The sequence below is a fragment of the Pseudovirgaria hyperparasitica genome, assembly GCF_010093815.1.
Source record: "Pseudovirgaria hyperparasitica strain CBS 121739 unplaced genomic scaffold EJ05scaffold_13, whole genome shotgun sequence".
NCBI classification, from domain to species: Eukaryota; Fungi; Ascomycota; class Dothideomycetes; order Acrospermales; family Acrospermaceae; genus Pseudovirgaria; species Pseudovirgaria hyperparasitica.
In genome coordinates, this window is record NW_022985561.1 from 255887 (window position 1) to 266556 (window position 10670).

At 50.6% G+C, this 10670-nt stretch overlaps 5 protein-coding genes across 5 annotated transcripts in view; 4 read left to right on the top strand and 1 right to left on the bottom strand.

Annotated features, from left to right (window-relative positions):
* Window positions 1-8: 8 nt before the first annotated feature.
* On the top strand, window positions 9-254 carry EJ05DRAFT_502831 (uncharacterized protein; the record flags this gene model as incomplete). The annotated part of the gene is made up of 1 exon (XM_033747316.1): window positions 9-254. A coding segment is annotated over one exon (246 nt), but the record flags the coding sequence as incomplete, so codon positions are not given.
* Window positions 255-956: 702 nt separating this feature from the next.
* On the top strand, window positions 957-2000 carry EJ05DRAFT_99426 (uncharacterized protein). The gene has a single exon (XM_033750134.1). It carries the CDS (start codon window positions 1252-1254, stop codon window positions 1864-1866), a length of 615 nt encoding a protein of 204 aa, XP_033597816.1. The 5' UTR covers window positions 957-1251; the 3' UTR covers window positions 1867-2000.
* On the bottom strand, window positions 2000-4280 carry EJ05DRAFT_99421 (kinase-like protein). The gene has a single exon (XM_033750133.1). The coding sequence runs from the start codon at window positions 4135-4137 to the stop codon at window positions 2134-2136; it is 2004 nt and encodes a 667-aa protein (XP_033597817.1). The 5' UTR covers window positions 4138-4280; the 3' UTR covers window positions 2000-2133.
* Window positions 4281-9758: 5478 nt separating this feature from the next.
* EJ05DRAFT_478383 (uncharacterized protein) lies at window positions 9759-10548 on the top strand. The gene has a single exon (XM_033744449.1). The coding sequence runs from the start codon at window positions 9975-9977 to the stop codon at window positions 10203-10205; it is 231 nt and encodes a 76-aa protein (XP_033597818.1). The 5' UTR covers window positions 9759-9974; the 3' UTR covers window positions 10206-10548.
* Window positions 10206-10670, top strand: part of EJ05DRAFT_99508 (uncharacterized protein) — a 783-nt gene continuing 318 nt past the window's right edge. The window contains exon 1 of the mRNA XM_033750135.1: window positions 10206-10670. This exon is cut by the window's right edge and continues 318 nt beyond it. Coding sequence (XP_033597819.1) covers window positions 10433-10670 — 238 coding nt within the window. The 5' untranslated portion in view covers window positions 10206-10432.

Below are 10670 nucleotides of genomic sequence, written 5' to 3' on the forward strand. Positions count from 1 at the left end.
CACGAAGAACAACAACCACGAAGAACAACAACCACGGAGAACAACCACGAAGAACAGATAACCATAACATCAACACAAACATCAACACAAACATCAACACAAACATCAACACAAGCACCAACACAAACATCAACACAAACATCAAACACCCCTCTCAGCCAGCCATCTACCACCAGCACACCCTGAATAATCCAAATGTCCCCCTGAGTCTGTCATACACGTCAGACGGCTCGGTGATTCAAGATGGTGCATAGGAGCCCTAAGGACTTTGGCAGCAGAACGCAATCAAATTTAATTCCATGGCATGTCGTTTAATCTTTTTTCACTCTTCTCTCCTCTCCATTCTCCTCCTTACTTCTCTTACTAAATCTATCATTAGAAACTCAGACATCTTTACTCTTATATATATACAATGATGATGATGATACATCATACGCGTTACTATCCCAAACCTAATCAAGATAACATGTATATATAGAAAGCTAGTCCTACCTCTCAACAACTCCTACAAAAAAACACACGCACGCCCAACCTACTCTATCTATCTACCCAGCTAGCTAGCTAGACGACCCTCTCTCTCTCTATCCATCAAACCAAAAGACCCCAAACATTTTCTAGAAAAAAAAAAACTTTCTTCAAGTCTTATATATAAATTAGCCCCCAAAAAACACATTATACTAGTACTATTAGTTCCTCCTCACACGAGCGGGACGAGCGGGACGAGCGGGGAAAAATATCCCCCATTCCTCTCAAAATCTCCTACTACATTACTTGTTCTGTTCTCTTTACCAAAACAAAACCAATTAATTCATTAATTCACATACGCTATCCATCCATCCATCCTCCTTGTTCCCCAATCCCCTCCTCCTTTCCTTTCCTTTCCTTCCCTTTCCTTCCCTTCACCCTCTTCACTTCACCCTCCATCCCCTCCATCCCCCCAATCCCCTCCATCCCCTCCGTTCCCCACGCACCACCCCACCCAGACCCCTCCGTCCCTCCCTCTACGCTTTAGGGAATGAATGAATGATGCCCATCCATCCTCTCGATCGATCGCCGCGGTCAGGAATGGGGATGGGATCGACAAAAGACTAATTAACTAAAATCATCAAGAAAGAGGTGAAGGGGGAGGGGGCCTGAGCCTGGGGCCTGAGGCCTGGGGCCTGAGTCGAGAACTTTGTGAGAGAGAGATCACGCCATACGGATAATAATAATAATGATAATATATGTAAATATGTCGTCGATTGGGGGGTCATGTGCCGCTCGCCCCCCGCCCTCGCCACGACGATCAATTGCGACGATCATTACGACTCCGTGTTTCAGCGTCTGGCAATCTCACGTCATTTCGCATATCTCCTCATCATTTCCACGATTAACCGTCCGTGGATTGGCGAGGGAGCCGAGTACAAGCAAGCCATAGCTGTTGGGGCTCATTCCTTCCTTCCCGACAATCAGCATCGGTCACGGTGTACACAGCACAAGCAAGAAGAGAGTCTAAAGTGGGTAAATCTGAATTCGAAGCCTTGTCAACTTCCCAACCTGAACTATCTACCAATAATCCAGATATCCTTCCTTCAGATACGAGTCTGGCTCTTCCCAGCCAACCATCTTTTACCAGCAATCCCCCTACACCCCTTCCAAGACCCTCGTGTGGTAGAGCAAGCAGCAGCAGCAAGATGCACCAGACTTTCCCAACAACAAACTCCACCGACTCGACAAAGAAAATGTGCCCATATGCTAAGTGTGATTCCCCATCGGGCGCGCAAACTGTGTTGTAAATCGTACACCCAATCCTCTCCTTTGTTGAATAATGCCTTTGTGCTAGTACACGACAGTAGAAGAAGAGGAAACAAGAGGGGTATAGTATGATGAATGTTCGGCTCTTGGAAAAAAGAGCCCATGAAGAATTGCGCCTTGGGGATATCGATCCGTCCATGATGTTGCTGATGATGTTGTAAAATGATGATAGAAACCTCCAAAAAAATAATAGCCCGTCACTCCAAATGCTCTGATGCTATGCCTGAACGCGCCAACTCTTGCTGCTTGCTTGCTTACCGTGATTGAGAGGAGATGATTGAAAGAGACGAAAGGAAAAACTGAGACGGTGCTGTGATGCTCCATCACGACAGAGCCAGACTACAAGTGGAGGTCGTTCCAACCTCCAACCCACTCTAGATCGCCAATATCGTCGTGCAGCCTGCCCGGCTGATATTGCGATGCCTGCGCCTTCAAATTATTGTGGCGGCGCCAGTCGTTACTGGTAAGCCATTCCCTGCTGGCGCTCCAGTCCTTGCGCTCCCATAAACCATGGCTATCTTTGTTGTTTGTCTTGTCAACTTGACCGGAGCCAACCCACGGTAGCTGACGTCTCCAAGAAGCCGCACGGCTTCGCTTGCGAGGAGTCTCCCTGGGCGGAGACGATACTTCTTTAATTGGCGACACCTCTTTCTTCGGCAGAGGGTCCTTCTTTGGGGTAGGTACACCACGACGGAGATCACCAAGCTTGGCCCAACGGTCCATGGGACTTCGCTTTGATGGTGGAGAGTACTTTGCCACGTGAGGAGTCGTAGCATGGTCTTCGAAGATGAAGCCGGTAAGTTCGCTGACACGATGGTCAACGGACTGAGATACCGGGCTTCGGTTCCTGCTATTGTTGACAGTAGCAGCATTCATCTCAGACAAGCCTGCACGAGGGGTTGAGACACCAGACTCGCTCTCGCGGCCCCAGATCTTCGCCTTGTTGGTCGGCATAGGGGTAACGTCATCGTTCTCAGTCTCACTGCTGCTCGCGTGCTCTTCTTCCTCCTCGTCCCAAAGGTCACTCCAGCTCTTGGAACCAAAGTCACGCTTCTTGCCGAGTACACTGGACAGGGTAGGGCCTTTGGAGAAGTTGATGGGCAAGGAGCCTGAGATTGTGACAGGCTTGGAGCGGTTCATGTCCATCGGCTTGGCATCTGAGCTCTCGTGAGACTTGTAAGAGACACCGAGACCAGAGTCAACAAAGGAGATTGCTGATGCCGAGTCTCGCTTGACACCATACCAGTCCTGGTTTGACGGGAACATCTCCTCTTCCCCATCCTCGTAAATCTCCGTGTCTTTGATGGTGGAGAGTTGACGAATCTGCTGAGGAGGCGACATTGCCAAGGCCTTGGCCCAGGGGAAGGAGCCGTTGGTGTCAACTTGAGGCGAAGAGATGGAAGGAGTACGCAGGGGCTCACGATCAAGGGTAGCCGGGATGACATCGCGGTTGTCAGTGCAGAAGTCGTCGAGAGTCTCATCGTCAGTGGTAAAGTTGACAGCACGTTCCAGAGCCTCCCTGACTGCCGATAGGGACCGCTTGTTCGGATCGATAGCCAAAGAGTGAGTCAAGACCTCGTAGGCGTCCTGAGACATGTTTGGAAAGACATCGAAGAGGGACTGGCGATCGGCAGCGAAATCGGAGAATAGAGGATCGGAGATGGTCGGGGTAGCAAATGGGTTCCTGGAGAAGAGAACATTGAGGAGACAGATGCCGATAGCCCAAACGTCTGCCTTTGCAGGAGAATAGCCATTAACACTCACATCATACTGCTCAGGAGCCATGTAGCGATCACTGCCGACAGCCGACTCAAAGTTCCAGTGCTCGGTAGTAGCCAATCCAAAGTCACCAAGCTTCATGGAACCCGAGGCGGTCAGGAATATGTTTTCAGGCTTGATGTCTCGGTGGTAGATGCCTCGGGCGTGGAGATATTCGACAGCACCGACAAGCTGAAGCATAAAGTCTCGTACATGCTCGGTCTCGAGTGGCCCCTTGCCGAGACGGATGGCTTCGTAGAGGTCGCCATTGGAGCAGAACTCAAGAACAAGGTAGATGTGATGATCAGTCTCGAAAGATTGTACCAAGTTGACAATGTGGGGATGGTGGTCGATCTTGTGGTGGATGGCAACCTCCTCGGACTGGTCATCGACAGCAAAGCCACTGGTAGGACAGACAGTCTCGCCAGTGCTCTTGGTCAAGCATTTGATAGCTACAAGATCACCGGACTGGAGATCGCGCGCGGTGAAGACCATGCCAAAGGAGCCATGGTTGAGAGGCGAGATGGTCTCATACCGCCCATTTAGCACACGACCTTCAACGAGTTGATTGCGCATGCACTCCATGGAGAATGATGTATCGGCAAGCTAGTAGCTGGGGTACCGGAGAGCAAAGGAGATCCGAGAGAATCCGGACGGAAAGAGGCAAGTATATAAACAGCGCAGAGCACTAACACTGAGTCGTAGTCAAACAGAGGAAGTCGATCTATCGAACTTTTTTTCTGTCGAGCGTAATATCGGTCGATGACACACGAGGTAAAAGCGAAAAGGAGAAGCGATGGACAGACTTTAAAGAGCAAGGACAAAGCGTGAGCTGAGGAGTAACGCAGAAAGCTCAAGGCCGCCGGTGCAGATGATGGAACTCCGTCGTATCGATGGTGGTCGTATCGGAAATATGAACAGGTTGGGATCCGTCGACGGGATAAAAAGCAAAAAACAAGGAAATCAGGTAGAGAGTGTCGTTCTCATTGGTTTTATTAATTGTATATGGATGAATCCGATGGAACGAGTGATCGAAAGGCAAGTTGAAGCAGTCGTTAGGGAATGGCAGTAGCGGGTCCAAGGGCCAAGCAGTGCAGAAGGAACGCTAAGACGGCTCGAAGAAGGAAATCGTGAGACGTAGAGTATAGGTAGCGTGAACGGCGTGGAAGACGGAAAGAGTCGAGAAAGTTGACAATGGAAAGAGTCGTGAGTCAGGGCACTGGAGGTCTCACTAGGAGTCAACTCGGGGAGGGTGGAGTAGTCTTGATGACGCAGCTTTCGGACGACAGCAGTAACGTCAAAAAAAGGCCAAATGTGTCCGGAAACAATGAAGTCGCTGGAGATGTTGTGAAGCTGAGCAAGCTGAGGCTCTGGATCTTGGAGCGAGGAGTTGATGAGTGGGGAATGACGATGTGGACGACGGTTCCAGCGTCTTGTCTCTTTGATATGCAAGCCTGGTATTGGAGTCTCTTTCACATCAATGCAACAGTCAAACGGCGGACGGGGTATGGACTGATGGAGTGGTTGGTAGGTAGGTAGAAGTCGTAGGAGGAGGAGTAGGAGTGTAGATGTCGAGATGGGAGGTGAGGGGATTGAGGGCGAGAGGTTTAGAGGTGATTGAGCAGGTACGACGGAGGTATATGCGGGAGGTTGCGTCGGGTAACGAGGAGAATTGAGGACGAGAGGCGGAGTATGAGTAGTAGAAGTAGTAGTTGATGAGTCGTAACGTAGGTAGAGGAAGGCGTGCTCGCTCGCTCTCGTGGACGGAGGAAGACGACAGCGTGGAGGAGGAGGGCGATGGGTTATGACATTGCGTGACAGGGAACGACGATGTAGAGAGCGAAGCTGAAGGCGAAGATGATGGACAGGTAGTAGGTGTGAAAGGACACGATGAAGACGGAGAGGGAGACGAGCGATGGTTATGGCCTGTTCCTCGATGGAGTCGGTGTGTGACAGGCGACTGATTGGTTGGGGCTGTCTTTGGTGGACATTTTGGTAGAGAGGGGGGGGGAGGGGGGGTGGTGGATGTGCAAAGCTGTGAGTGACTGAGTAGTCCTAGCGTGGTCTACTGTGTAGGTGAGAGAGTGTGAGAGAGTGTGTGTTGCTGACTGACTGACTTGCGGGCGCGTTGCTTAGGGGGAAAGCGTCAATGAGGAGGAGGAGAAGGGCGAGAACCGATGATCACTGCCTCATTGTCTAGATCCCTGTAAGCGCACACCATCCACCACACACAGACACACTACACGCACCAAGTCCTTGCTAACCAACGCCCCATTGCAGCAAAGTCTGCATGAAAATAGCACGAAATGGTATAAGCAGCCAGTCAGAACCAGCCAGAAAGTGGGCGGCCATGAGTCGCTAATTTGCGGCGAGGACTAGTAAACACACAACACACACACACACATACACAGTACACAGTAGTGCCTGCCGGGTCTGGTGCCAGTAATTAGTGCCTGTGCCTGCCTTGCTTGCCCTTTGCAAGTCGTGCCTGCCAGTTATTAAATTTAGTGCCTGCCTAGTGCCTAGTACCTACCTACCCAGTTGGCCAGTGACCAGTCGTGCCTTCCTGCCAAAAGGGCCTCCACCGCCTTCGACCTGATTCTTTCTGTTGTTTTCTGTCCGACTGTCCGGTCCGTGATTCGTCCCAATCAGCTGCACGCGCTGGGCAAGCCGCACTATCCCCAATTCCGCTTAGCTCCAATACCAGCAGCCTGTCACCGGTTCTCTCCACGTGACTCTATCGTGCGCAGTAGTTCCTCTCACTCTTTCTCTCACTCACTGTCTCTCTAATTAGCTATTCCTCAGCAAACCTCTCTGTAGCTTAATGGCAGCAATTCCATCCACTTGTCCGTGTTGCAGTCTGTGTATTATGAGTGATTAATATGATGATGATGACGATGATAATCTTGATGATCATTGTGATTGCGTGTCATCAACAAGCTTCCCCGCCTGCTATGGCCAGCCCTGAAACCGTGAGCGCAACTGTTAGCAAAGGGGCCCCTGGCCTTGATTTGCCGTTGACAAAGCGCCCGCCGCCCATGGACCCAGCCAGAAGCTTCCCCAGCACTCCAAGCACTCCAACAGCACAAGCAAGCACCACCACCACAAGGCCCCTACACGGCCGTTTCACCTAACCGCCATCCTCCCATTCGGCATTCCGTACCTCTCTCCTGAACCCGTTGCACAACCACTGCTGCTCATTTATGGAGCTGCTGACGCCTCTGCCTGCCATTGATCATTGTGCTCAACTTATTATTGCTGAGCTGTCATCTAACATTTTTGACAGCTTGGACGGGTTGCTCCTTGTTGGCTTCATCAAATCCCATATCCCGTGATATCGTACTCCTTGATGCTCCCAACAACCAACACTATCTATTCTTGCTAATACATAGAAGGATGCACTCCCGAGATGACCCCATGAGCGCGAGACCATCGACGTCAGGGTGCGCCATCAGCGTCCGCAACGCAATCGGGATGCCTGCATGCCCCTTTTCGTCCCGAGGACTTCACCCTTCGCATGGCCTATCGTGTTCCAGTGCTGCCACACCTTTCGTGCCAGCATGCTGTGTATCCTGGTGTACTAATCTTCTACAAGACAGCTCACGGCAAGACATCGTCCTGCAAATCGGCCAGTAGTGCGTGCTCGCACTACAACGTTATCGGATATGCACGGTCGCCTCGTCCTGTTATTGGCCTCGTGAGCCTGAGGCATGTGCACTTGAGACATTCGTACTCTTTATCCAATACACCAAAGCACCCTACGTGGCCCTTCTCGGCCTATCTCGACACTCATGATTCGTGAAGGCTGCCAGATTAAGCTGTTGGACTCTGAGGCGGTCTGGCCTCGCGACTCGCAAAGCCCGGCGATCATCTCTGCAACACCATCTGACTATCTCTAGCGCAACTTCGCCATCGACTCTCGATACTTTGTCTGCTTCTCACCATCTCTTTTCAATCATGCGCTATACCAGGTCGTCTAACCGTAATCTCTTTGACCATATCGCAGAACCAGATAATCATGCGGCACGGCTGGCTGGCGGCAATCTATCGCGGCCGAGTACCCTCTCTACTGTACCGTACCTGTACCGTCTCTACTCTCTAGCCCGAGCCGTCATGTAGTCCTCACCCTGCCGCTCCCGCCCTGCAAGGAACAGCCAACTCTAAAACCATAATTGCCCGCTACAATCGGAATAGCCATCGCACGCGCTCCATCAACTACACCGTAACACCTTCCACCTGGCCAGATCGCCAACACCACAGCACGAGTTCAGAAAGTGCTCAGATGTCGCTGTAACCTTGAGCCGGAGAACAGCCTGCTTCGTGTAACAATCATGAAGCAGACAGTGCGAGCACGGCAGCACCAAGAGCTCGTTAGCGCTTGACTGAGCCAGATAAGTAAGCTACCGTATAGCACGAGGAGCTCCATATAGAGTACAATCGTTGCACGGGCAGTCTGTACGACAGTCTGTCGCTATAATACTTCTACCACTGTCCTCCACGCCAAGTACCCTGTAAAAGTATGAAGTTGCCTACTGGGTGCTGACATCGCTCGCGACCGCTCTTGTAACAAGCCAATAGCTAGAATAGAGAATACTAGTCTAAAGCTGGTGAGAATAGCGAAATGGTAAATATAAGTTCCCTTTGCTGTGCTACCTCCTGCTATCCCAAATACGTAGACGAATCACTCTACTCGCTAAGAACGGCCATGTACCTGATTATTCTTACGTCGCTGTCTATAATTGATGAACCGCCTCTATACTAGACCGAGTCCGTCCTAGCGCCCGCGGCGTACTCCCTCGTTCCCGTAGGTCTCCCGTGCATACTTGAACTACACTACCTTGACATTAATCAACTTCTCTCTTCACCTCACCACCTCACCTTACCTCACCTCATGTCTTACTCTCTAGCTATCTGTCATATAGTCCATAGTCAAAGTTCAACATTTCAACTTCCTCGCTGGATCCTTACTTCTCGACCACTGTGACACCTTTCATTTCAGCATCAGTCAACACTCAACGCAACATCGTCTACAGAACCCTGATCAACAATTGTAAGGAACTGCACTCGTACTGATAGTCCTGTCAGTCAGTCGGGACCTTGACAGCTGTACTCGTGTCATATATACTCTTGCCACCGTCTATAGCCTCTTATCACGCCCCTATATACCCCAAACAAGATAAAGCGTATAAAGTCCCCCTTGCCCAACGAAACCTGTCCTGCATCGAGAAAGGATCGTGACATACATCATGATTACTCGCATCGTACTATCGAAACCCACTCAAGATCCCCCATACGATCGCACTAGCCTCTCTGTCTCATGCACGCACTAATCCTGCTAGCACTAAATACCGCATTGTCTGAACATCAACACCTTTGTGTGACCATACAACCACGACATACCAGATACTGTGACAACACTCTGCCTCTGAAGCAATACTGTTCTGATTCCTGTCCATGCATTCCAGTCTTCGGTATGTTCTCGACCAACTTACTACAGGATGTTGCGGAGCAAAGCAACATAGCCCCCCCACCATCATCGCCATTCACCGAGCGCTAATTTGTACGAGTGGCTTGACAGACGACTGAAGGATCACGTATAACATTGGGACGTGGTTGCGCTAGAGCTGCGGGCAGCTAATCACAAGATAGAGATCTATATATCTGAAGATCTTATCTCTGTGATCTTTGGGGCTCTGAGTTCTAGGGATCCGAATAGTTCCAAGTGAGAGACACTCATCGTGATGATATCAGTCTCTAACCGTACATACAGCTCCTGCTGTCCAGCTTCCATTGAGTATGTAATACGACAGTTCTAACAAAACAATCTCAACACCATACACAGCATACATATACACTCCATCCAACAACATCTCCCACCTGCCCTTGACATTCTCCCTGAAGAAACCCACAGAAACGCCACACACTATGCTCTTGACACCAAGCCTCATGCAAAACCCCACGCCAGCAGATCAAACCATTCAAATCATTCAAACAACCCAAACTCCAAAAAGCCAACCACAGCGTGGCGCACCCCGTAGTCCGTGTGACCAAACCATCCCCCAAACATCTTCCCCACAAGATCTCCAGATCCAAGCACGCCCACCAATCAAACCAGCAGAGCGATCCCCACTGAGGAGCTCATCGAGAAAGCGACTCAGCCATGCTAAACGCGCTTCGCTCGCAATGCGAGATTGTGCACGGCGGACGCACCTCGACAAGCGGAATTTGGAATATCGCATCCGTGGAGGTTGTGTCCAGGTCGTCTATATAAGACAGGTCGTTCGCTCGCTCCAGAGTCCCCTTTCTTCTTCATCACAATCATCATCTTCCAACTTTCCAACTACTACAACCAAACCACCACCACCCACAATCTTTCCAACCACACCGAGTCCTCACACTCCCTTCCAACAAAACCAGCAACCATGAAGTTCTCCATCTGCATCCTCGCCTCCCTCATCTCCGCCGTCATGGCCGCGCCCCTCGAGGCCGCCGCCGAAAAGCGCCAGGTCAACCCGGCCGCCGCGTGCGCGGACAAGATCCCGTACCAGTCGTGCAGCTACGTCGTCGACTCGGTCACCATCAGCGGCGATTGCATTGCTCTTTCCAACGGCGTCTTGGTCGTAAGTCCTGATTTCTCTCTGCCCACCCAATAACGCATTCTCTGCTAATCGGGGACGGACATGTATAGTGCGAGCCAGACTTCTAGACGACCACACCACCACCACCACCACGCACAAAAATGACTATTACTCGCAAACTCAAGCTGCTGTGACGGAACAACGACGTTGCTAACGCTAGAGACCATCCGTCGAGGGGAGAAAAGCTAGGGAGCTAGGGTGTAAGGGGGGAGGAAATTTCCGCAGGAAAGGACGATCTCTAGATGGAGGATTCATATATATATATGCCAAGTGTCTCATTTGACAAAGGGCATGGTTTTGAGTACACTCGCTGCATGCGCGCGCAGATATCAAATGCAATCCCAAATTCTTACGCCGCCAATTTTTTGATATATTCTGCTTGTGATGTTGTTGTTGTTGTTGTTGTTGTTGTTGTTGTTGTTGTTGTTGTTGTTGTTGTTGTTGTTGTTGTTGTTGTTGTTGTTGTTGTTGTTGTTGTTG